The sequence below is a fragment of the Amaranthus tricolor genome, chromosome 3 (genome assembly GCF_026212465.1).
Source record: "Amaranthus tricolor cultivar Red isolate AtriRed21 chromosome 3, ASM2621246v1, whole genome shotgun sequence".
Lineage (NCBI taxonomy): Eukaryota > Viridiplantae > Streptophyta > Magnoliopsida > Caryophyllales > Amaranthaceae > Amaranthus > Amaranthus tricolor.
The window spans coordinates 21711834-21735226 of record NC_080049.1 but is presented as its reverse complement, the minus strand read 5'-3'; the positions used below and the strand labels follow the sequence as shown (position 1 = coordinate 21735226).

General features: G+C 32.6%; 1 protein-coding gene across 1 annotated transcript; it reads left to right on the top strand.

Annotated features, from left to right (window-relative positions):
- The first annotated feature begins 1493 nt into the window (after positions 1-1493).
- Positions 1494-20238, top strand: LOC130809299 (kinesin-like protein KIN-14B). The gene is made up of 23 exons (XM_057675016.1): positions 1494-1964; positions 3474-3597; positions 4539-4625; positions 4835-5005; positions 5086-5192; positions 6514-6645; positions 6734-6912; positions 7397-7558; positions 8172-8263; positions 9032-9183; positions 9351-9524; positions 10404-10550; positions 12192-12362; positions 13258-13329; positions 14173-14228; positions 14575-14797; positions 16113-16304; positions 16446-16661; positions 16931-17281; positions 17396-17494; positions 17934-18074; positions 18171-18329; positions 19560-20238. Exons 1-23 carry the CDS (start codon positions 1761-1763, stop codon positions 20007-20009), a joined length of 3861 nt encoding a protein of 1286 aa, XP_057530999.1. The 5' UTR covers positions 1494-1760; the 3' UTR covers positions 20010-20238.
- The last annotated feature ends 3155 nt before the right edge of the window (positions 20239-23393 follow it).

Sequence of the window (23393 nt, the reverse complement as noted above, 5' to 3'; positions counted from 1 at the left end):
TTTTTCTAAAGGTTTTGGGATGATCGACACTTAGACTGTTTCTACAAACTAATGATTCTTTTTGAGTTTTGACACTGTATATAAGTTCGTGTTATAAAATTTTTTTACTAATTTATTTGTTTTTTATATTACCTAGAGCTTGTTTTGTATTTTCTATTTTCCTTTAAAATTGCTATTGATACTAACATATTAAAATAATTTAAGAAAAATATTATTAATTGTATTAATCTTCAAGGGACAGATAGTGTAATTATAATTTTATTAACTATTCCCCTGAGATGTACCATTTTTTTCATTGTAATGTTTCCCATTATTTTAAAAAATACAAAGAAAATAAATTGTAAATTATTACTTATTGATTTTCAATGAATTATTATAGCATGTTATAGCTAATATTTAATTCATTTTTTGCTTTTTAAAATACTTTTATAAGTTATGTATGATGTTAAGCAATATTATATTAATATTATTGTAATCTTTAGTAAGTAAGCATAACAAACTATGTTAAAAATAAATTCTAATTTTAATAAATTGTTCAAACACAAATAATAAAATTAATCTAAATAAAATAGTTTAAATAATGATAACATTCTTATATTAAATAATGCATTGTAAATATTTAATGAAAGATATTAAAAATATAATAAAGTAATTAATAATGATACAGTAATGATGTGAAAACTGTGTAATGGTACATTGTAAAGTAAATTTTCATTGTAAAATGTAATTCAAAGATAAAAATAATTATATTTTTAATTAGCTAAGTGAATTATAAATAAAATTTTTTTTAAACCACCATAATATGGTTTATATATTTTGGAAACGAACTGATAGTGTAATATTAAATACAAATAAATAAAGGAATGTATATAAAAAATTATAGATAATTATGATTTGTATATTAATTAGGTCATCAACTCATTAGTTTTAATAAACAACATTTTAGATTATAAGTAAGAACCATAAAGCTTCAATTGATGTTTTTTTTTATTGTAATTCAAATTTAATTATTATGAGTTAAATATAAATGATTATAATAATTATTGTAGTTTTAACAGAAATAACTTTTTAGATTCCAAACAAAAATAATAAAGTTGCATTTAATAAACTCTATTGTAATTTAACTTTTGGTTGTGAAGTATTGATTTGATCAATTAATGTAGTTTTTATATATAACTAATTGAGTTTGATCCAAGTTATTTCTATTGCTATAAATTTTAATGGTGCAATGTTTCTCATTTATAATTATTACAATGTTTTTCAAATTTTAATATATATGTTAGTAACAACAAACATACCTGACTTTAGGCTCGAATAAGAAGACGTTTATTTTAAAAAGTAAAATTTTCCGAAATTTATTTTGATTTTTTTTATTTTTATAATAAGCTTATTTTATTGATAAGTTCCTTAATTGATGTAGTGATTTAATAAAAAGGGCCACAAAAGCCAATCCTTGGTTTAAACCAACAACAACCAAGTCTTAAACCAAAAAAAACAAGTGAGATTTGATGGTGAAGCGTAAACGAATACGGTACCCATACATTTTCCCTGAAAAAACAAAACCCCACATAACACGACACCGTTTTGGTCCCACTAATACCATTCATTCTTCTTCATTTTCAAAACTTGAATTTCATTTCCCTGGCTCTGCTTTTCCCAAAAGAGGGAAGAAGATTTATCACTTTCTCTAGTCTCTACCGCAGCTTTTCGGACGCTCAAATTTTCTAGGGTTTTTAGTTTTCTTATCGAGAATTTGAAAAATGGCGGATAAAAATCGATGGAGTTGGGATGTTAAAGGATTTGAGCCCAAGAAAACGACGTCTTTTGAGACTTCAGATCAGTATCAGAGTAGAAATTCGTCGTTAGTTCGTAGATACTCGATCTCGTCTTCGATTTTGCCGCCTTCTGAGATTTCTAAGCATGCTTTGGTGTCCAAACTTCAGAATCTTGAAGATAATCTCCAGGTTTTTTTCTCTCTTTGTTTATTTTTTTTATTTTTATTGTTTTTTCTTAATGTGTAAATTTAAGGCATTTATGTTAATTTTAGTTATTTTCATGTATTTATGCTGATATAAATGTCTATATTATTTCCAGGTTTTACTTCAACAATTTCACTTTTTGTTAATTTTTTTTATTGTTTTTCTTTATGTGTAAATTAATTGTATGTATTATGCATTTATGCTAATTGTATCTGTTTTCATGTATTCATTATGCTAATATAGATAGATAGCTATGTTTTTAGGTAAAATTAAAGTTTGATGTTTTGTGATAGGGTGTAAATGTGAGTGTGGTAGATAGAATTTTCCTATTTTGTAAGGACTTGTATCAATCGGATTCAACATACTACTCCATCCGACTCATTCTGCTGCTTTCTCTTTCTATTGTGAAAGCTTTTAGATGATAATGTAAATGTGACTGAGTGGAATGAAGGGAATATTTGTTGTTGCTAGAGTGAAGTTGTGTGTATCCGATCCTCCTTACCCATTGAAAGAACCACTTAGTGGCTTTGGAGGGACATGATGATTTTTGTTGTAGGAAGGGCAAGCATTGCAAGTATTGTGGTTTTTTGTGAGCTGAGTTTTGTTTAATGTTTCGTATAGATGTGGAGACTTTGATGAATATGGGAGATGTGATGAGGCTGGTTATGGGTACTAGAGTGTGTCAAGTATGTAGTGATGTTGCTCAGTGTTTTTTATGGATGGTTTTTTGGCAATGCAAAATAGTTTTTAGTGTAGTGTTTAGGCCTAGCTTAGTTTTATTAGTGCTTGACTTTGGTGAGATCTACATAGTACTTGATGTGATGGAAGTGGATATTGATATAAATTTTGGTGAGATCTGCAGAGTATGGAAGTGGATATTCATGTAATTTTGTGAACAATTTACGTTGTTGTACTTTTGAGTTAGCGTGTGGGCTACAGTTTGGGGTCTGGATTATTGTGGTATGTATTATATGTAATGGGAAGTGTGGATTTGAGGGTCTTGAAAAATATAGTGATGCTTAACTCTTGACTTATCGGTTGATTTTGGTCAAATTCATGTTTTAATTTGCATCGTGGAAAAGCTTTGTGATTGTTTGTCTTCCCCCTTGCTGTTAATGGTTCTGAACTTCTGATTCATAATTTTGACGGACTTACTATGCATATGATGTGATATTGTGATAGAAATTGGTTTTGTGATGATTGATACTTGAATTTTATTGAGTTTGTTGCAATGCATAGAAAGCAAAATAATGTGTGATTGTTATAGGCTTAGCTTTATTATGGTTTGAGCTATGTATGTACCCGGTATTTGCTTTCTTTCCTTCTGAAAATTTCTTTGCGGAGCCTCAAATGTTGATGCGGAATCTAATTTTAATGTTTTCTTATACTGTTCCTGTCCTTTACTATTGTCAAACTGAAAACCCAGTTGATCAATTTTTTGGTTGACTATTGGCTATTTATATTCAATTATGATTTATACGTATATGTTGACAGTTTGCAAAGGAAGATTATGCAGTCTTGAGGCAAGAAGCGTGTGATATCCAGGAGTATTCTAAGGCTAAGCTTGATCGTGTAACGCAATATTTGGGAGCCATTGCAGATAAAACCCGTAAAGTGGGTGAGTGAAGCTTCACCCTGATTGACTTCTCTTTAGTGATTTGAGTCTCTATGGGGTAATTAAGAGGATTCATGATTTAGAGGCATTCTGTTTCTTTAACAATGTTTTTGTTTTTTTCCTGCTCTTTTTCCTTTTAGTTTTTAGATTTCTTGAAATTGCCGTTTCATTGTTTTCTTGGCCTTCCACTCCCTATAAATCCAAAAACTTGTATACTTGAATATATTCTTTTTTAATTGCCATTCTCACTAGCTTCCGTGTTATCATATATGATGTATTATTAGCAACATCCTCTGCTCCCAAAAAAAAAAAACAGGGAGGCAATTTACTCCATAGATAGTGCATGCTTAGATGAGAAAGGAGGAAGCAATTGTTAATTTGGTCAATTGCTTGTAAATGTAATTACGACCCTATGATGGTGAAACGTAGCCATGAAAGTTCAGTTGGAGGACCTCCTCCCAAATTTGACCACCTATAAGTTGAACACCAAATTCTTGTCAAGTATTGGTGGCGATGGCAGAAATTGCTAGGTCAAGTGGTCATTGTATGGTGGTTTTCGCAGCCTGACAAGTAGGTGGAGGTAATTTTGGATGCAGGTAAGGAGGAAAGTCTTTTAGCGATGGAAGTTTTTGTTAACCTTTCCCTTTCACACAATGAATAATCAAAGGCTTTTTGGAACCTTCTTTTTATTCCTTTTCCCTGAGTTTTCCTTTCCCTACTTTGAGCAAAACATCCCCCAAGTTTTAGCTTATACCACATGGATTGGATTCTAAGTTGTCATATTTGAACCTTCTGTGGTAGAAGTATGTTTTCCCTATAAAATTTCTTGATTCAGCTTTATTTCCTTTTCGGATGTGGATTATATGTTGGAAAAGTTTCATATTTTCTACGTTTTGATACGTATGAAGTACTGCCTTTACTAATTTTTTGTTTTTCCCCCTCAGATCAGGCTGCTCTGGAAGCAGAGGCGAAAATTTCTCCTCTAATAAGCGAAAAGAAAAGGTTGTTCAATGACTTATTGACAGCCAAAGGTATTCATAAACTCTGTGAGTTATCTGGCATTGAGACGACCTTCCTCCTCTTCATTCTCTTTGGTGTCATGTATTATAAAAGCCCAACAATTTTCAAATTTTGATTATTAAATAATTTGCATTGCTTTGGGATATAATTTTTCTAGTAATTGTAAGCTGGATATCTTTGAATTTTTTGGTTGATTATATATAGAGGTAACTATATGCAGGAAATGTGAAGGTATTTTGTCGTACAAGACCATTATTTGAAAATGAAGGCTTATCAATTGTTGAATTTCCCGATGAATACACTGCTCGCGTTGATACTGGTGATGAGACATTGACTAACCCTAAAAAGGATTTTGAACTTGATCGTGTTTACGGACCTCATGTTGGACAATGTAAGCTTTTAATACACTTGTTATTTGTAAATAGGTCAGAGCCAGGCATTTAAGTATCTCACAAAGTACTTTTGGCGCAGCTGAAGTATTCACTGATGTTCAACCATATGTACAATCTGCTTTGGACGGCTATAATGTTTCAGTATTTGCTTATGGGCAAACTCATTCTGGAAAGACTTATACAATGGTTTGTCTGACATTCTCCACTCATGTTTGGTCTACATGTATTGGTGAATGCAATATGTTTGTGTCTGTCATTATGTTCATATCTCTATGCATAAAAATGCTCACACTGCCATGCATTTAGTTCATTAGTTTTTCATCTGTTTTATGAATAGTTGCATTCCCATTTAATAGATATCAGTCTTTGTGCGTGTGTTGGTTATGTGTAAAGGAATCTCTTGTACTTCAATGGTCTTTTATCAGTTATCTAATTTATACCCGTGCACATTTTTGTACACAAAGAGTGTCATGGAAAATCATGTGTAAATATGGTTATTTGATGTTTCGATCTTTGAGACCTCTGTTACAGAGAACAAGAAACAATGCAAAACGGGGTATGTAAATGGGAACAATGAATGATACCTATGAAGTACTTTGATTGGCTAGTATGAAGTTTTATTTTATTTTTTTAATTTTTTAACTTAATATATTTAGTGCTAAATGACCTAAAAATTTAAATACCTAATGTGGCCTTCAAGGCTTAAACATGGCATGAAGTTGTGGAACACAAATAGTTTCTTGTTTTGGAAAAAATTAATGTTGGATAGTTCCTGGTTTTCAATTTTTATTTTTGATACTCTTTTAAGTCATAAAACTATGGTAGTTTGCTTGTTACCATTGTCTCTTGTCACGATTCAGGTTTCAACAATCATAGTTGCTAGCACTTAATGTGCATTTCGAATATAATATGGAGATCCTATATGTGCAACATGTTGCTACTATTTTTAAATCAAGTTTTTACCATAGAAACTCCATATCTAGTGCTTTATAATTGAAGAATAAGAGGAAGAGTTGCATAAGTATCGTACAAATACTTTTCTTGATACACATCTTTGATATGTCCAAGTACCGTACTTCACTATTAATTTGCTGTACCTTGCTGTTATGATTTTCTGAATTTAATGTACTCATTTTTGGCCCCTTACCCGACTTACTGCAATCTTGATAAGTATGCATCTGGTGATTATATTTTTTTAAAGTATCTTCAGTTCATGAAGTATTTTATTTGCAAGGTTTTAGATACATCATAGAATCTCTTGTATTTCTGAGCTATCTGAATAAGCATTTAATATTGTTATATCAGTGTTCAGATGTATAGGAAGAAAAGGTTCAGCTGATGTTGAAGTCATGTTAACAAACGTTTGGATTGCTCTGTTAGTCTCTTGTCACCGCTGACAATTTATGTCGCACTTTAGTTTGTGTTTTTGTGTCTCTTAGGATTCTGCTGCCTTTTATTTCTTAAAATAGAGTATACCGCCTGATTTGACTATATTTGAATATCACAGGAAGGACCTAGCCATGATCGTGGTTTAATTATTCGATGTTTTGAAGAACTATTTGATTTATCTAACTCTGAGAGAACTACAACTTCTCGGTTTAGTTTTTCTGTCACTGTTTTTGAGCTTTACAATGAGCAGGTATGTATTATAAAATCATATTTGATTTTGAAATGTTTGTCCAGAGCATTTACAAGCCTGAACCCGTCCACTTTTTCTGTTGTCGCAGGTTAAGGATTTGCTTGCGGCATCAGGCAAGAGTTCACTGAAAGTTCGAATGGGAATGCCTGACTCATTTATAGAGCTTGTGTCAGAGAAAGTTGATAATCCTATGGATTTCTCAAAAGTTCTGAAAGCAGCGCTGCAGAGTCGGGGCCCTGATGCACAAAAGCTTAATGTTTCTCATTTGTATGGTTCAAAGTTCAAACATTTCTACTGAAGTTATCATTGAAGTATTTTGCTGTTTATACCACCCGCACAAAGCTTTCTGTTTACTTCATTATGTATTTCATTGTAGTTGATTATGATACATTTTTTGAATTGATTTGGTGTCAATGGAGTGTTAAACCAGTTTAGTAAATGATTGCATTTATTGTTCAGATGTTTATGATTTCTTTAATGGTAGTGGTCATAAGATATAATAATCAAATTATTCTACATTGTCTAAAAGTAGTTTTGTATGGCTCTTGAGTCTTGAATCAAAGCTTTAAATCAGTGCATTGATGAGTTTTAATTTTGTGAGTGCATTAAGAAGTTTGAGTCCTAGTTGTGTGCCTATTTTTCATTACTTGGAACTTTTTAATGATAAAAATTATTTCATTTCACTGAAATCCTATGTTTTCAATATGAAATCCCATACACTAACATGCTTGTTTTCTGTGGTTGTTCTCAGTATTGTGACAATACATGTACATTATAATAATGCTATCACCGGTGAGAACTTATACAGCAAGCTTTCACTGGTTGATTTAGCTGGAAGTGAGTGCTTGACTATGGATACTGAGACTGGCAAGCGTGTGACTGAGCTGTTGCATGTGATGCAATCACTTTCAGCGTAAGTTGTCTTTTTGTTAGAAACTTTGGTTTCAACATTTTCTAACATTTACTTTTCATATAAGCTTTAATATTTCTTAATTAAAAAATATTCATTAGGGGGTTTCACTTAGGCAATCACTTGTCATGGGTGCATTCAGACCTGTGAAATACAGAATCTTGAAGTTTTGAGGTTACATATTTGGGTTGCTTTGCATTATGTTACTTGGTAGTGAAGTATTTTAAAACTTGATTGCCTGGACACTTTGATATTTTTTTATAACTAAAGCATTTGGAACTTTTGAAGAAATTTTTGGTTCAGTTGTTCATCACAAATTTGAATGCTTTCTTTGAGGATATATTTTTTTTATTATCTTATGGAAATTACAGATTCTGGGTAGTATTTTTACCTTCTCATTGTACTTGGACTAGAAAATGGAGAACCATAAATTTATTCATATTCTTTAAATTTTTCATTGTAGCCTGGGATTCAACTGTAATACCTTTTTAGCCTTAAATATGGGGTACAATTGCATGGTAATCTTGATTGATTTTGAAGTATTCTAACATCATTATTCTGATGTTAGGAGTTATGACAACATTATAAATGTTACTGATTGATGCTTACTTTACAGATTGGGAGATGTATTTTCATCTTTAACATCAAAGAAAGACGATGTTCCTTATGAAAATTCACTCCTCACGAAACTTCTGGCCGACTCGCTAGGTGTGTTGGAAAATCTTTGTACATTATGAATTCATTATTTTCACCTGTGTGCACACCTGAGCTTCTATAATTTTGGAATTTTATGTTTGTGGTATCCAGCTTTTGTATTCTATGTAATGCCCAATAGGATTTTATTTCTTTTCTATGGATTCTAGTAATGTTATAAAACAAAGGCAAAAACATAATGCAAATTCTTTAGGGATGTTCCCCTGAAAATTTTCTATAATCACACCCCTCATTCCACAGTAATGGGTTCTATTGGACTTCTGAATCAAAGAAATGAAATTGACTGTCAACTGCCCTCTGAGGTATGTTCAATTGGGAATTCTTAAATCACTACACCACTGGTGTGACAAAAATAATGCTTTTTAATTAAATAAAAAAATAATGGGTGCTGTGTTTCTGATAGACGATAAAACGAATGAAGATTATAACTAGGGATTGATGGGGTATTAATATTTGACGTGTCTTGCCGAGAAACAGTTCATTGTCATACATTTGAATTGTTTGTATTGTGAGGACTAAAAGGTGGAGTATGAGAAGAACTAGTGAAGGATAGACGATATAATTTTTCTAATGAGTTCAAATTTTGGGGAACTTTAATCTTTGTCTTTGACTCCTCAACTTATCACATTAATTTCTTCAATCTTCATTGCTATTTGATGTGTAGTAATTCCCTTATTCTTTAGTAGTATATAGCTTGACGATTTGAAGTTCGCATTTTATAAAATTTAATTGTGGTAGTTTCGTTTTTCTAATTTGCTGCAGGTGGAAGCTCCAAAACTTTGATGATTGTCAATATATGCCCAGATGTTTCAAATTTATCCGAAACTTTATCATCCCTCAACTTTGCTTCTAGAGCCCGAAGTGCTGTTTTAAGCCTTGGAAATAGAGATACAATAAAGAAATGGAGAGATATTGTGAGTTTGTTTGTATTAGATATACTTGATTGAGGCTGCTTCAGAAATACGAGTACTATGACCATTTATTTGTGTTTTTATCTTTAGAGGTTTCTATCAAAACTATGCGCTACTGTTTCTTTGTAAAAATAAATTTAAGTTTATTCTTAACTGGTTTATGGCTGTAGGCAAATGATGCACGTCAAGAGCTGTATGGTAAAGAAAACGATATCCTTTATCTGAAACAAGAAGTAGTGAGTTTACAGCAAACACTCAAAGATGCAAATGATCAATGTGTCCTCCTATTCAACGAAGTTCAGAAGGCTTGGAAAGTTTCCTTTACTTTACAATCAGATTTGAAGGTCTCATGCAAATACTGTTCTGTTCTAATTAGATTTTTTTGGGTTTATGATCTTTTTCGTGCGAAATTCCTGATTCCTTGTGCCATCGATTATAATTTTAATTTGATGTTGTTTCATGGATATTCTTTCAGACTTTTAGATAATTTGTTATATTATATCACTAATCACTGATGGTACAGAAATTTGTGGTTTTCCTTAACTTCAAACTTTCTGGATTTCGTATGTTCTGTTTTCAAACCATGACCATGTGACCCCTTCACAATTCACAGGATGGTTCATGCTACCTGCATATCAGATGCCATTGCTTGATCTTATGATTTCTTTTTAGCTATGTCCTATTTGTGACTAGCAGATTGATTTTCTCTTTGCAAGGTCTTATGCCATATGAGACTCTTTTTTCTTGTCTATCAAATAACATAATAATATGCAATGATAGAGACATTTGTATATTTATATTGCTTTGTTAATTCAGAGCTAGATAAAATAACCTGCATATCAGGTGTTAGAAATGAATTTCTTTTGTTCTGTCCAAGGTGCAGACTGCAGCAAGACTTAAACAATAAAATTCCTCCATGCCTTCTTAGTGTGTGTTATTTTTGAGTCCGTACTCTATAATTCAAATTGTATTTATCTGTGGCTAACACTGTTGTCAACTAGAATTATTATTTTTCTACTTAGGTAATATTACCTTTGGTTAGTTTTTCAATAATAAAGTCTTGTCATATTGTGTCTGCTTTTTTATTTTATAACATGTAATAGCGGTGCTTTTAGTGTTGGAGTGCAGACATAATTGTTCATGAAGTAATACAATGAACTTGCTAGCATTGGAGTTTTTTATCTCATCTAAATTTTCTGACGGATTTCCCATTTATGGTGCAGTCAGAAAATATTATGCTTTCAGAAAAGTATAAGATTGAGAAAGATCAGAATGCACAACTAAGGAATCAAGTCGCTCAATTGCTGCAAGTAGAACAAGAACAAAAGTTTCAGATACAAGAAAGAGATGCAACAATTCAGAAACTTCAGGTGGGTGCTAGTGTGTAGTGTGATAGTGTCACTTGTCAGCTTCATTTCCTCGTATTCTTTTCTCTTCTGTTTTTGAGAAATGTTTATTTATTTTATTTGAACATCAGATATTTTCTTCAGTTTAATTTTACTTGTGGAAGGTTGGACAATTAGTTGGTTGAGTTGACTTGTTTGACCAGCATGTAGTGTTGGGCTTTTATTTTGGCTGTTAAGTCAACTATCAATGAGATGTTTGGTAACATTAGTTTGTTTGCTTTTTATGAGAGAAAAGTGGGTCAACACAGAAGGCAATGGAAAAAAATTCTCCAGAGCAACTTTTTCATTTTGCTTGAAAACCATTTTCCGAACAAGATGTTTGGTTGTTTTACAATCAACAAGCCAAAAGTTAAAAGCCAATCAAAAAGTCTGTTACCAAACAAATCCTTAATTTGCACTAACATGAAAAAAGAATGATAATATTTTTACTCCTATTTATACAAAACAAAAAGATTCCAAAATCTTAGCTGTCCATTGTGCGATTATTGAATTATGGGAACAAGTGTTCTTTTGGGTTGAATAGGTAGCTCTACATTGAGCAATCATATGAATGCATGCATCATGTTCATGTAGGGAATTGGCCTTTAGAAAGACTTTTTAGTGGGTGATCCTTTTTTTTCCACCTCTTATTGTTGATTGCTTGTCCAAATTGTTGTTTTTGCTATGTTGGCACCTATTGCTCTGAACAAGAATATCATCATATTCAAAAACCCATTTATCAAAAGCTCATTTTACATCTCAAAATGTACCATTTTTATTTTTACGGTGAGAAACACATTTTCACCTTAACCTGAAATGGTTGGGCTTATTTTGAGCTATAATAGCGTGATCAAGTATAAAATATTGAGTTCCCCTTTAAGGTAATAAAGAAAGATAAATAAATTGGAGGTTGAGGGTATATGTGATCCTAGCAACGCAAAACAAAAGCAATTGTAAAGCCTTAACCTCAATAATGTGAGAGGATTAATAACCGTAGTCTGGCTTTCATACTGTGAACATTTTATAGTATCTCTGTCTTACACACAGTTCATGCAAATATTCTTTCATGAAAAGGATAAAGAGGCAATTCTTCACAGGTCGTCACAACTTCGTTGCCAGTGAGCTCATTGATAATTGCATGAAAACTGCATACGAGCATCATGGAATGTTTGTCACTGGTTTCTCAAAGTCATTGCATATTAATTTATGGTTAACAGTAGCCTTTGCTCCTTGGATATCATCTTCTTTTTCATGCATATCTATGCCCATTTCTTTCACTGAACATTACAAATATATCTCCTGAACAGTTTTTTATATCCCCCCTTCTTCTTTTCCTTTACTATGTTTATATTCTCTTTTATTCATTTATAACTTCAATTTTCCTCTTTGCTAATGAGGGAATGGGAGTTTTGTATTGTTGCCAAAGAAGGTAGTATGAAAACATTATGTTGGCACATTTCTTTATTTGTATTTAATTTTCTTGCCTATGTGACTTGCAACTTACAAGTGATTTTGTGAGTGAGTCATAAGTCCACTTGCCAGTTTGATTGATTAAGCAGTGGAGATTTCTGATAACAATCTTCCATACATGCCTCTTTTTTTTAATGCACTTGTTTTCGTCTTTAGGCTAAAATTGGGAGTTTAGAGCAACAATTTAATGAAGCCCTTCGTTCTTCTGAAAGCAAGTCAGAGGGTGCAACTGATTCTAATATGAAGGTAGCGGAGGATAATGTGGACTCTTCTGCTGTTACAAAGAAGCTTGAAGAAGAACTTCTGAAACGGGATGCCTTGATAGAGGTATATTATGTATCTTATACCTTCGTTGAATGTTAAAAAGAGCTTATCATCTGCTTTAAGTTTTTCTACAACTCTCTTTCTTAAGTTGATTGTTACCAATATTGATATGAATGGATTGGTTGATGTGTTTCTTATTGTAAGTTTGTGTTTGTTATTTATTTATGGCAAGTATGGAATATTCCTAACCCTCTAGCATGGTTTTCTTTAGAATACTCCTTTTTGGGAATGTGCAAATTCGGGCTTCTTCGCTATTGTTAAATGAAGCTAAACTCAACTAAACTAAAGTGAACTCAATGAAGAGTCGAATGAAGAGCTGAGTAAATAATGAAATGTGAGAGTAAATGACTAAAAGTGATGAGCTCAACTAGAATTTTACTGAATTGACATTATCTCAACTGAATTCCACTAAATTAAACTAATTCAAACTTAATTTAAGATACGGAGAACATGTCTTCAATTTGTGCATGCGTGGTTTTGGTATGTGTTGCTACTTTTCAACATTTTTATTTTTTGGAGAATTAACGTTATGACAAAAAGATACCAATGCATACATGCCCCAGTTATTGATCTTTCATGTAGAATTCTGTCCAATTTTCTCTGTTAATTTCCTGTTGTCTTCATCACTTTTGTTGCATTCATTAGCATCTTCTGTCAAAGAATGGAAGAGGCTCAGAAATAAATTAGAGAAACTAATTATAGCATGATCCATTTCATAGAAGTATTGACCAAGTTTTAGTCAAATTTTATTGGGGTTAATAAACATCCTGAGAATTTTGTTGTATAAGATCATGGACCTTTTGAGAATAGTTTATTGGAGATTGAGTTTGTCGATAGATTTTTCTGTTTGAGTTGTAATCTTCCGTTAGACTCGTGATATATATTTTTTCCATCACAGAGGTTGCATGAGGAAAATGAGAAGCTATTTGACAGATTGACTGGAAAAGCTGCATCAGTTGGGTCATCCCAGGTAGGTCAACTTAATTCTTCTTAAAAGTTTTGACATACACAAAAGTACATAATTTCTGTTTTCCTGGTGGGTTGTTCAAGCCACCAATTAATAGATACACTTTTGCCTGCCTCTTGTCTAACTCTGGTAAAGCTTCAATGCTTTACAATTCAGAAGAGTTGTATCTATTTATTTTTATTTACCTTTTATTTTGTATTTAATGGTTACTTTCTATCTGTCTCATATTTGTTGTCACTTGTCATAGCTTTCAAGGAGTAATGTATTTTGGGTGAAACACTTAGTGAGGGAGGGGTTGATGAGCTGCTCAAGGGAAGAGATGATGAGGTGGAGCCTACTCTAGATTAGCTGAATTTTTCTATATATAAGTATTTGGTGTATCATGTTTTGACTCACAACAGAAGGGTGCTATCTATGGTGGTGTAGAGAGGGTAACTTGCTATTTTAAGAGTCCACCAAGCTTTGTACCAAATAGCAGTAGTGGGATTCTTTTGGTTAGGTGTTTTTGTGGGGGGGGGGGGGGGGGGGGGGGGGGGGGTGGGGGGCGGGGAGGGTAGTGTTATTTCAGGATTATATGACTGAAATGAGGAGTTTTCAAGAGAACGGTTTAAATGTAAAGGCTTTTCTTTCTTTTAGTGATAGGACATTGGTACTAAATCTGTCACATATATTGCTATATCAGTATGGGGATTGCAATTTAGTGTTACTTATAGCAATAAGTTGACAGCATCTCCGGTGTATATTCTGGAAGCATATTGCATTTTTTCTTCTTTGCCTGTTAAATTCATCCGAGAGATTTTGACAGCTGTATTTGAATTTTCCTAACTTCTATTTGTATTTCGCCAGGTATCTAGTCCGTTATCTAAACGAGAATCAAATGCCCAGACGCAAGATGTGGCCAGGTAATTTATTGCAAATCTACGGTCCCTTTATTTTTTTCTTAATTGGATTATTTTACTCTGGCAGTCTGTCCTTTGTTTTCGATATCCTTGATCAAAAAAAGAGGGTTATTAATGGGCAGTGGGTAACTTGATGTGAGTTATATACAGATGCCAGCGCTTGAATTTACCTGCTCTTTCACTCCACATGAGCCTCTTGCTTTGTTTGTGAAGTGTGATTTATTTATGGATGCTTTTATTTTCTTTGACTTTTGAATGTTTTTCACCCCATATGTGCCTTGCCTTGCTTGTGATAAATGAAATGATTCAATAGATGCATAGTAAATCTTTTCATTTGGCGTGTTATCAGGACCAATACTGTTACCAGTACGGGACGTTCTGCTCAAGTGGTGTCCGGGTCGTCAGCTAGTGGCAAGGGAGAAATGGCAGTTGCTCTGGTCAAAGCTTCAAACGAGCTAGCAAAAGCCACCCCGGCTGGAGAATATCTTACTGCTGCCTTGAATGACTTTGATCCAGAACAGTATGAAGGGCTCGCCGCTATTTCAGATGGTGCAAACAAACTTCTGATGTTGGTATACTTTTTAGAAATGCTTCCTACCTGTAGATTACTTAGAATTGTCATTTTAGGGAGATTCAATGTGCTCCTGAATGCTTGGATTTTTGTACAATAACAACAACAATGCAAGAACCTTAATTCCAAAATATTCTCAAAAGATTAGGTCGGCTACATAATAAGTATATTGGTTTCAATGGTTGTCCACATGGATTCTTCTCCATTCATTTCAAATTTTTACCATTTCAATTTGTAAGTTTAGGTCATTCATATCCTTTTCTACTTTTGTCCTCCAAGCATCTTCAGGCTTCCTTGCCCTCTTTTTAAGTCTAGTGAGCTCTAGTTTTCAATTGCCCTTACCATTTCGCTAATACCCCGTCTTTGCACATGGCCGAACCATCTTAAACGATTGTCTTTCAACTTTTCCTTAATATCTGCAATTCCTAAACCCTTTCTTATATCTTCGTTTCAAAGTCTATCCCTCGTTATCTCGTTTGTGATAAATTTGCACGTCATGTACTCTGTGTTCTGACTAAATTTGACTCTAACTCTCGTCTCCATTATCTTAGCATTTAACCCCCTCTATAGTCTCATCTACCCAAACAATGTCATCAACAAACAACATGCACTATATTAATGTATTTTTCGGGAATGCATTTCTTTGTCATTGTCCACCAAAATACTTCTCTTGGTACCTTGTCGTATGCTTAGATTCTTGTAACTAGTTTAAATTATTGGTGATCTAGAATTGACATCTTAGACAGATTCAATGTGCTCCTGAATGCTTCTATTTTTTAACTAGGTTTATTGTGTCTTTTTTACTCAAGACTTTGAACCCTTTATTTCTATAGCCTCATTCCTTGCATCACATAGCTCACTATGTCAACTTCTCCAATAGCCTATGTAAAGATCTTTGCAAAAATACCATTGCATGTTGATTTGCTTCACCACATATCGTGCAGGTCCTTTGATTTATTTGGTTTATGTAGCCAACCCTATGTTGTTGGAATTAAGGCTTTGGCATTATTTTGTTATTAGACAAGGTTTGTAGATTACCATGAGCATCAATTTATATTACATTCCTAGGAATATGAATACTGCTCTTGCAAATGGCATCACTGTATGATCCATTTTAGTATTTATTCAGGTGTCTTGCTCTTCATGATTTTACTGTAGTTCAGCATCCTTCTGTTTAATGTTTTTCTTTTTCTATCTTACTTGCACTCTGCTTGAGAAGTTGATAGCAACTTCAATTTTTAGCTAGATGGGGGATATTTCATCAATTGATTTCTTTAATGTAGAATCAAGCAGTTCAAACATCTGTGACTTTTCAGGTTCTTGCAGCTGTTATAAAAGCCGGTGCCTCTAGAGAGCATGAAATACTTGCAGAAATTAGAGATGCTGTCTTCTCATTTATTCGTAAAATGGAGCCGATGAGGGTGATGGATACTATGCTTGTATCTCGTGTAAGGATATTGTATATAAGATCTTTAATTGCTAGATCTCCGGAACTGCAATCTATCAAGGTAATGTTTTGAAGCAATATATCTTTTCAGGGTGCACATGACATATAGTTTGTAATTTCAAATTATCATTGTTTCCATTTTTAAATTTAATCCCTTAATAAATAGAAGCTAACGTGATTAAATAGTATGCATCTTTTTCAGGTTGCTCCAGTTGATCGATTCTTAGAGAGAGCTCCTAATGGAAGAAGTAGGAGCACTAGTCGTGCGAACAGCCCTGGAAGGTCTCCAGTGCGTTATGATTTGAGCCCTAGAACTTCTCTGGTTGAAGGGCAAATTCAAGGCTTCAGAGTGAATATAAAACAAGAGAAGAAATCCAAATTTTCTTCTGTGGTTTTGAAGCTGCGGGGTATTGATGAGGTAGACATGTTCATTTGACCTGGAGACTTTGTTTGTGAATTATGTGGTTCATTTCCAACTTTTTTGAGTTTCAAGCTCTTTTTTGAAATTCATGATGTTACACAAGTGTTTTACATGTGTGTTTTCCTCATTACTTTAAAATGTTAATCTTGCATTTTGTACAGCAAAGGTTCAGTATTTAATGCATGAAATTAAGTGCTGCTCTAACTTCTATGTTCTTTAAAAGCTTTTCCATTGAATAAAGTTGACTCCAATATAAAAATTTATAGGAAACGTGGAGGCAACATGTAACTGGTGGAAAACTCAGGGAGATAACAGAGGAAGCCAAAAGCTTTGCTGCGGGAAATAAGGCTCTTGCTGCTCTCTTTGTTCATACACCAGCTGGGGAGCTACAGCGTCAAATTAGATCATGGCTAGCTGAGAATTTTGAGTTTCTTTCAGTTACAGGTGATGATGCACTAGCTGGTACTACTGGCCAATTGGAGCTCCTCTCTACTGCTATCATGGATGGTTGGATGGCTGGGCTTGGTGCTGCTTTACCTCCAAATACAGACGCTCTTGGTCAACTCCTATCTGAGTACACAAAACGGGTTTACACATCTCAGTTGCAGCATCTAAAGGTAATACACAAAGCAGACAATGCCCTGCTTTAAGGTTCATGTAGTCGCCAAGTTTTTGTTCTGTTTGATAGCACACTCACGTAATACTCTTAAATCATGTATCTCCCTTATCAGGATATTGCAGGCACATTGTCAATGGAAATGGCAGAAGATCCTGCTCAGGTGGCAAAGCTACGCTCTGCTCTTGAGTCTGTTGATCACAAGAGACGAAAGGTTCTATCATAATATTTCTGTTTTTTTAGACTATTCTGACCAATTGCTTTACTAATTGGGTATATTGTGTACTTACTGTTTGCTAACTTTGTATGAGCTGTGTTTCTTATGGTAAATTCATGTGGGTTTTGAAAAGTGGAACTAGCAGTGTCTTTTGTTGGGTTTGGGATTACCTACATTTGTTTTTCAGGTGTATCATCAATGTTCTAATATCTTAGCACATTGGAAAATGAGTTTATACTGTTAGACCTATCTCTTTTAACTTTCCCCTTGTGAATACTCTTACATGGGTAAGGAAAGTGGGGAAAACTCAAAGGGATGGAGAGGCTACAAAGTGAGCAGGGTTTGTAGTTTAAAAGTCCCTACATAAAACTATACAAACATTCTCTTACATTTGTGCACATGACAAATTATTATGTTTTTTCCATACCACATGCAGATATTGCAACAGATGAAAGCTGACGCAAGTCTACTAACGCTGGAAGGTGGTGGCTTGCCTATACCCAATCCTTCTACTGCAGCTGAAGATGCTAGACTTGCTTCTCTGATTTCTCTTGATGGCATATTGACACAAGTCAAGGTTGGTTACTTGGTTTATGTTGATTTTCTTTTCTGTTGTTGATTATGTATCCAAATATGATAAATGAAACCTTAAATGTCAATGTCTCATCAATAGGACATGACAAGGCAAGCTTCCATAAATTCCTTGAGTAAAAGCAAGAAAAGAGCAATGCTTACTTCTCTAGATGAACTTAGTGAGCAAATGCCATCTCTTCTTGAGATTGATCATCCATGTGCCCTGAGGCATATTGCTGAAGCTCGAGTCATTGTAGAGGTAATGATACCTTATGGATACTTTTTTGAAGTTTAATTCTTTCGCGATCATTGCTCTTTCTGATTATTTTGTTTTGGACCATCTTGAACGGTTCTATTTCATCTTTTCCTCAATATTTGTAACTTATAAACCCTTTCTTTTATCTTCTTTCTGAATTTTATATCTCAAGGTATGCTCATTCATTGAAGTATTTGCATTTCCGCTACTCCCATCATTCTATTATGATATTTTCTAAAACCCCAACATTATGATCCTTGTAGCAACGCTGGTATAATGGTCGTTCGATAAATTTTCTCTTTAGCTTTAAGGGCATACTTCGGTCACATAATATTCTACTTATCACTTCATTTTTGTCACCCATACTCGATAGGTTATTCCATGGATCACGGGATATAAACTACATAAAGTTACGTTATGTCTGTATTTTCTTTGCTTGAGCCAAACTTTTACGTTAAGTTTGTATTTTCTTTGCTTGAGCCGAACTTTAAAGTCAAGTTTATACTTTTGTTACTTGATTCTGCTCCATATTTTTAATTGAAGAAAAAGAAATAAATAAATTTGGGCAGTAATTAGCTGGTCCCTAATTTCTCATGCAGTCATCATTAAGTAAGAGAGTTGATCAATCACATATAGTTGTATTTTATGAATGACTATTATAAATGTAGGAGTGTTTGACAAATGGTTGATAGCTGATAGCTGATTAGAGTGGCAGATTGATTTTATCAACTGATTTGACTAGCTAATTTGAATCATTTTGTAGCATGTTCTAAATTAACTAAATCATAATAGTCTGTTTCAATTTATCAAATACAAGCATTAAATGATTTGACCAACTAATCATTTATTTGTACCTAACAACATTCTATTATCCCGATGCCATTAAGTGGCTCCCATCTAGGGTGGGGTTTGGTGGTCAGATGTATACAATCTTACACTTATTAGTGATAACACTAACAAAGATATTTTCGATAGACCTTCGATAGATAGCATCATGTGAAATCTAAATAAGCCAAAATTTTTCCAACTAGCTATTTTGCCCAACACCTCCGTACATAGAGAATTTGTTCAGCAGGCTAGTTCTGTCGACACTTTTGGTAGAATAGAAAGATGGTTGCGGGTGCATCGTGAAGGGCTCATGCCTCAGGCATTGAAATTGTGAACTGTTGACTTTTGTCTTTTTTTTGAGATCCTCAATTCCTGACTATTTTCCTGTTGTAAAAAATTGCACAGTCCGCTGCTGAAGAGGATCATTTCCAATTTTCCCATGCTCATAAGCCATCATCGGATTTCAACTATGGTGCTGCAACTGATGTCTCACAGTGGAATGTCCTACAATTCAACACCGGCTCTTCCACCCCCTTCATCATTAAATGTGGTGCCAACTCAAAAACGGAATTGGTTGTTAAAGCAGATGCTAAGGTTCAAGAGCCAAAGGGTGGTGAAATTGTTAGAGTTGTTCCAAGGCCAACAGTTCTGGAAAATATGAATTTGGAAGAGATGAAACGTGTATTCTCCGAATTACCTGAGGCTCTTAGTTTACTAGCCTTAGCAAGAACTGCAGATGGCTCCAGAGCTCGGTATTCCCGGCTGTATAGAACTCTGGCAATGAAAGTTCCTGCCCTGAAAGATCTTGTTAGTGAGTTGGAAAAAGGAGGGGTTTTGAAGGATGTGAAGCAATGAGTTGATGCAGATGAATTTAACGTTATGATCGTGTATGTATTGGTGGTCTTTTTTCCGGATGAAAATCACCGTTGCTGTTCTTTTTTACGACATTGTTACCCTTGTGTTTTACCGTGTATCATTTTGGGGATTCCTTTTTGTGATACTGCAAAAATGTATGTAAAATTTGTTGTATTATTCTTTGTAGTCACTCGTAATTGTCATCAATTAATGCGTTCTATTCACTCGATTGTGCGGTGGGGTTGAAATTTTCTGTCTTTAAGGATTGATATTTGAATGATTTGCTTATATTATTCCCTAACATTTATATATAGGTAAGGTTGCGCACGTGTGTGCGGTGGTAGATGTATGTAATGTGTGCATGAATGTGTCATGTGTGAGTGAGTGAGTGTGAGTGTGAGTGTGAGTGAGTGAGTGTGAGTGGGTGTGGGTGTGGGTGTGGGTGTATATAATGTAACTTTTTTTTTGAAATAGGTAATGTGTGTATTCTTATGTCTCACTTAATTTGTAAGTTAGATTAAAAATCTCACATTAAAATTGTTATGGAGTAAATTGAGTAGGTTATTAAAAATACTATTGGTTTGGTCTTGATGAGACAGCCTTATAATGAGATTGTTAATTTGAGTTGGTCTAATTTGCGCATGTAACAACTTGGGCATTTTTTTATTTTCTTGTCATTTTTCAATTTTGATCTTAAAGGTATTAATTTTGACTTGAAAGGTATTAATTTTCAAAATTGATACTTATAAGGTCAAAATTGATAAATATCTAGAAAATTAAAATATTGTTATACGGGCGAATTATGCCGGCCCAAATTGACGGTATTATAATGAGACCGTCTCGTCTAAGTTTTTGTGTTAAAAATATTTTTACCTACATTTGTATTGGACCGAGCCCGATAAAGATTAGATGAATTGGGCTTTTATAAACACCCAATTAGTAGCTAGTCTTATGACAGATTGTCTCTTATAAAGACGGCTATTCAGGTTTAGCCCACTAACATTTTACAATTAAAAAAGGAAATACTTAAAAAAAAAAAGCGCTGTGTGAAGTTGGTGTTTTAACTTATTAAAATTGGTATTTTAATCAACTCGAGTTAGTATTTTAACTTATTAAAGTTAGTGTTTTAACATGTTAAGTTGTAAATCTATTGAAGTTGGTATTTTAACCAATAAAGTTTGTATTTTAATCTATTGAAGATGGTGATTTAACCTGTAATTGGTTAAAACACCAACTTTAAATTTTCAACTTCAATAGGATAACATACCAACTTCAACAAGATAAAATACCAACTTTAATAATTTAAAATACCAACTTCAATAGGTTAAAACACCAACTTAAATAAGTTAAAATATCAATTTAAACAGGTTAAAATACAAACGTTAATCGGTGAAAATACCAACTTTAATAGGTTAACAACTTTACAGATTAAAACACCACTTTAAAATATGTTAAAATACCAATTTTAATAAGTTAAAACACTAATTTAAATTGATTAAAATACAAACTACAATAAATTAAAACACGACCTTCAAATAGGTAAAACATATTACAAAGCGCACATTTATTTGTTTATTTTTATTTTATTTTTATTTTTTTTTCTTCCTTGTAATAACATATTAGTTCAACCCAATTGCAACAATGTGTGCACATTTAAGGATGTCAAGGTGAACAATCAACTCTTACTCTTTAGAATTACTATATTTGCAAATACAAATTTGCTTTTTTTAAAAGAAAAAATTAAAAATAAAATTTTACTAGAATATAAATTAAAAAAACATATTGAAAAATGCGAAGTAATTAAAGTTAGGCCTAATAAGAAAATAAATTATAAAGGGAGTGAGAAAAAAGCCTCAAAAATACATTTCAAAAAAAAAGCTTCATTAATACAAAGAGAGTGAGAAAAAAGCCACTCTATTTAGATAACTCTATAGATTTTTCATTTCCCATGTTATTTAATGTATAAATTCAATCTTTAATATTCTTTATTATTATTATAATTATCGCCATTATCATTTTCAATATATTTAAAGATCTGATTGTGTACATTAAAAAAAGTATATAATTTAATATTAATAAAATTTACATTGTAATGAATAAAAATGAAATAAAATTTATCTAACTGTGCTTCAACTTATAGATTAAATAGTTCTATTAGTAGGCAAGTCTCCAACTTTGTTGGATGTAATTTCCTAATTTAGCTCTGTAAATTAAAAATTTCACAATGATCATGTCATTGGCCCAAATAAAAAATTTAACAACGCTTATATATCAATAAGCAAAAGATCAACAATAAAAACTTTTTAATTTTTATTTACTATATATTTTTATTATAGGGTAGGGTAGGGGAACATGAGGAGCTAGCAAGACTTGAGCCCCTTCAATTCAGAGTCTGCGACAAGACAAACAATTAAAGCTTTATATATATATATATATATATATATATATATATATATATATATATATATATATATATATATATATATATATATATAGAGTATTCTCATGTGTTAAGCAGAAGGAAAGAAAAAGACTAGAGAAAATCAAATCCATATTATTTATGGGTATAGTGATACATGCTTCAATTGAAAAAAAAAATCTATTTATATATTTACTATACTAGGAAGCCCTAAATTATGGACATGCATGATTGATGGACATGATGCATGTAGCCAAAGAAAATCACGGACATACATGGTGCGTTGTTAGGTTAAATTGGGCCACCCTTGTAGAAAGGCTGAAGTTATTGGACCTAGCTATTCCTCAGCTTCTAACTAGACCAGGACCATAATGACCCACATATAAAGTTTCTAAACAAAAGAAACTACTACGCCTACTATATGTTCATATATTGGACCATTTGCTACTCTTTGCAAATTCCTTACCCAATATTCCTTTCTTGTAAAAATCATTATATGTTCATCTCTCAAAATTTTGCAAAAATTATAGTGACAAATAAATAAATAAATATATATATATATATATATATATATATATATATATATATATATATATATATATATATATATATATATATATATATATATATATATATATATATATATATATATATATATATATATATATATATATATATATATATATATATATATATATATATATATATATATATATATATATATATATATATATATATATATATATATATATATATATATGAGATTGATGCAACTCGCGATTTAGTATATGATACGTACCATTAAATTAGCATTTGGAGTATATTTTAATTTCTATATCAGATTTTCTTCATTTGTTATTTTATTTAGAGCCTTAAGTTAAAAAAGACATTCCCACATTAGACTAGTGGATTATAAATTAGTTTTGGGATGATGACTATATTACTGTTCAAGGTTTGTGACGTAG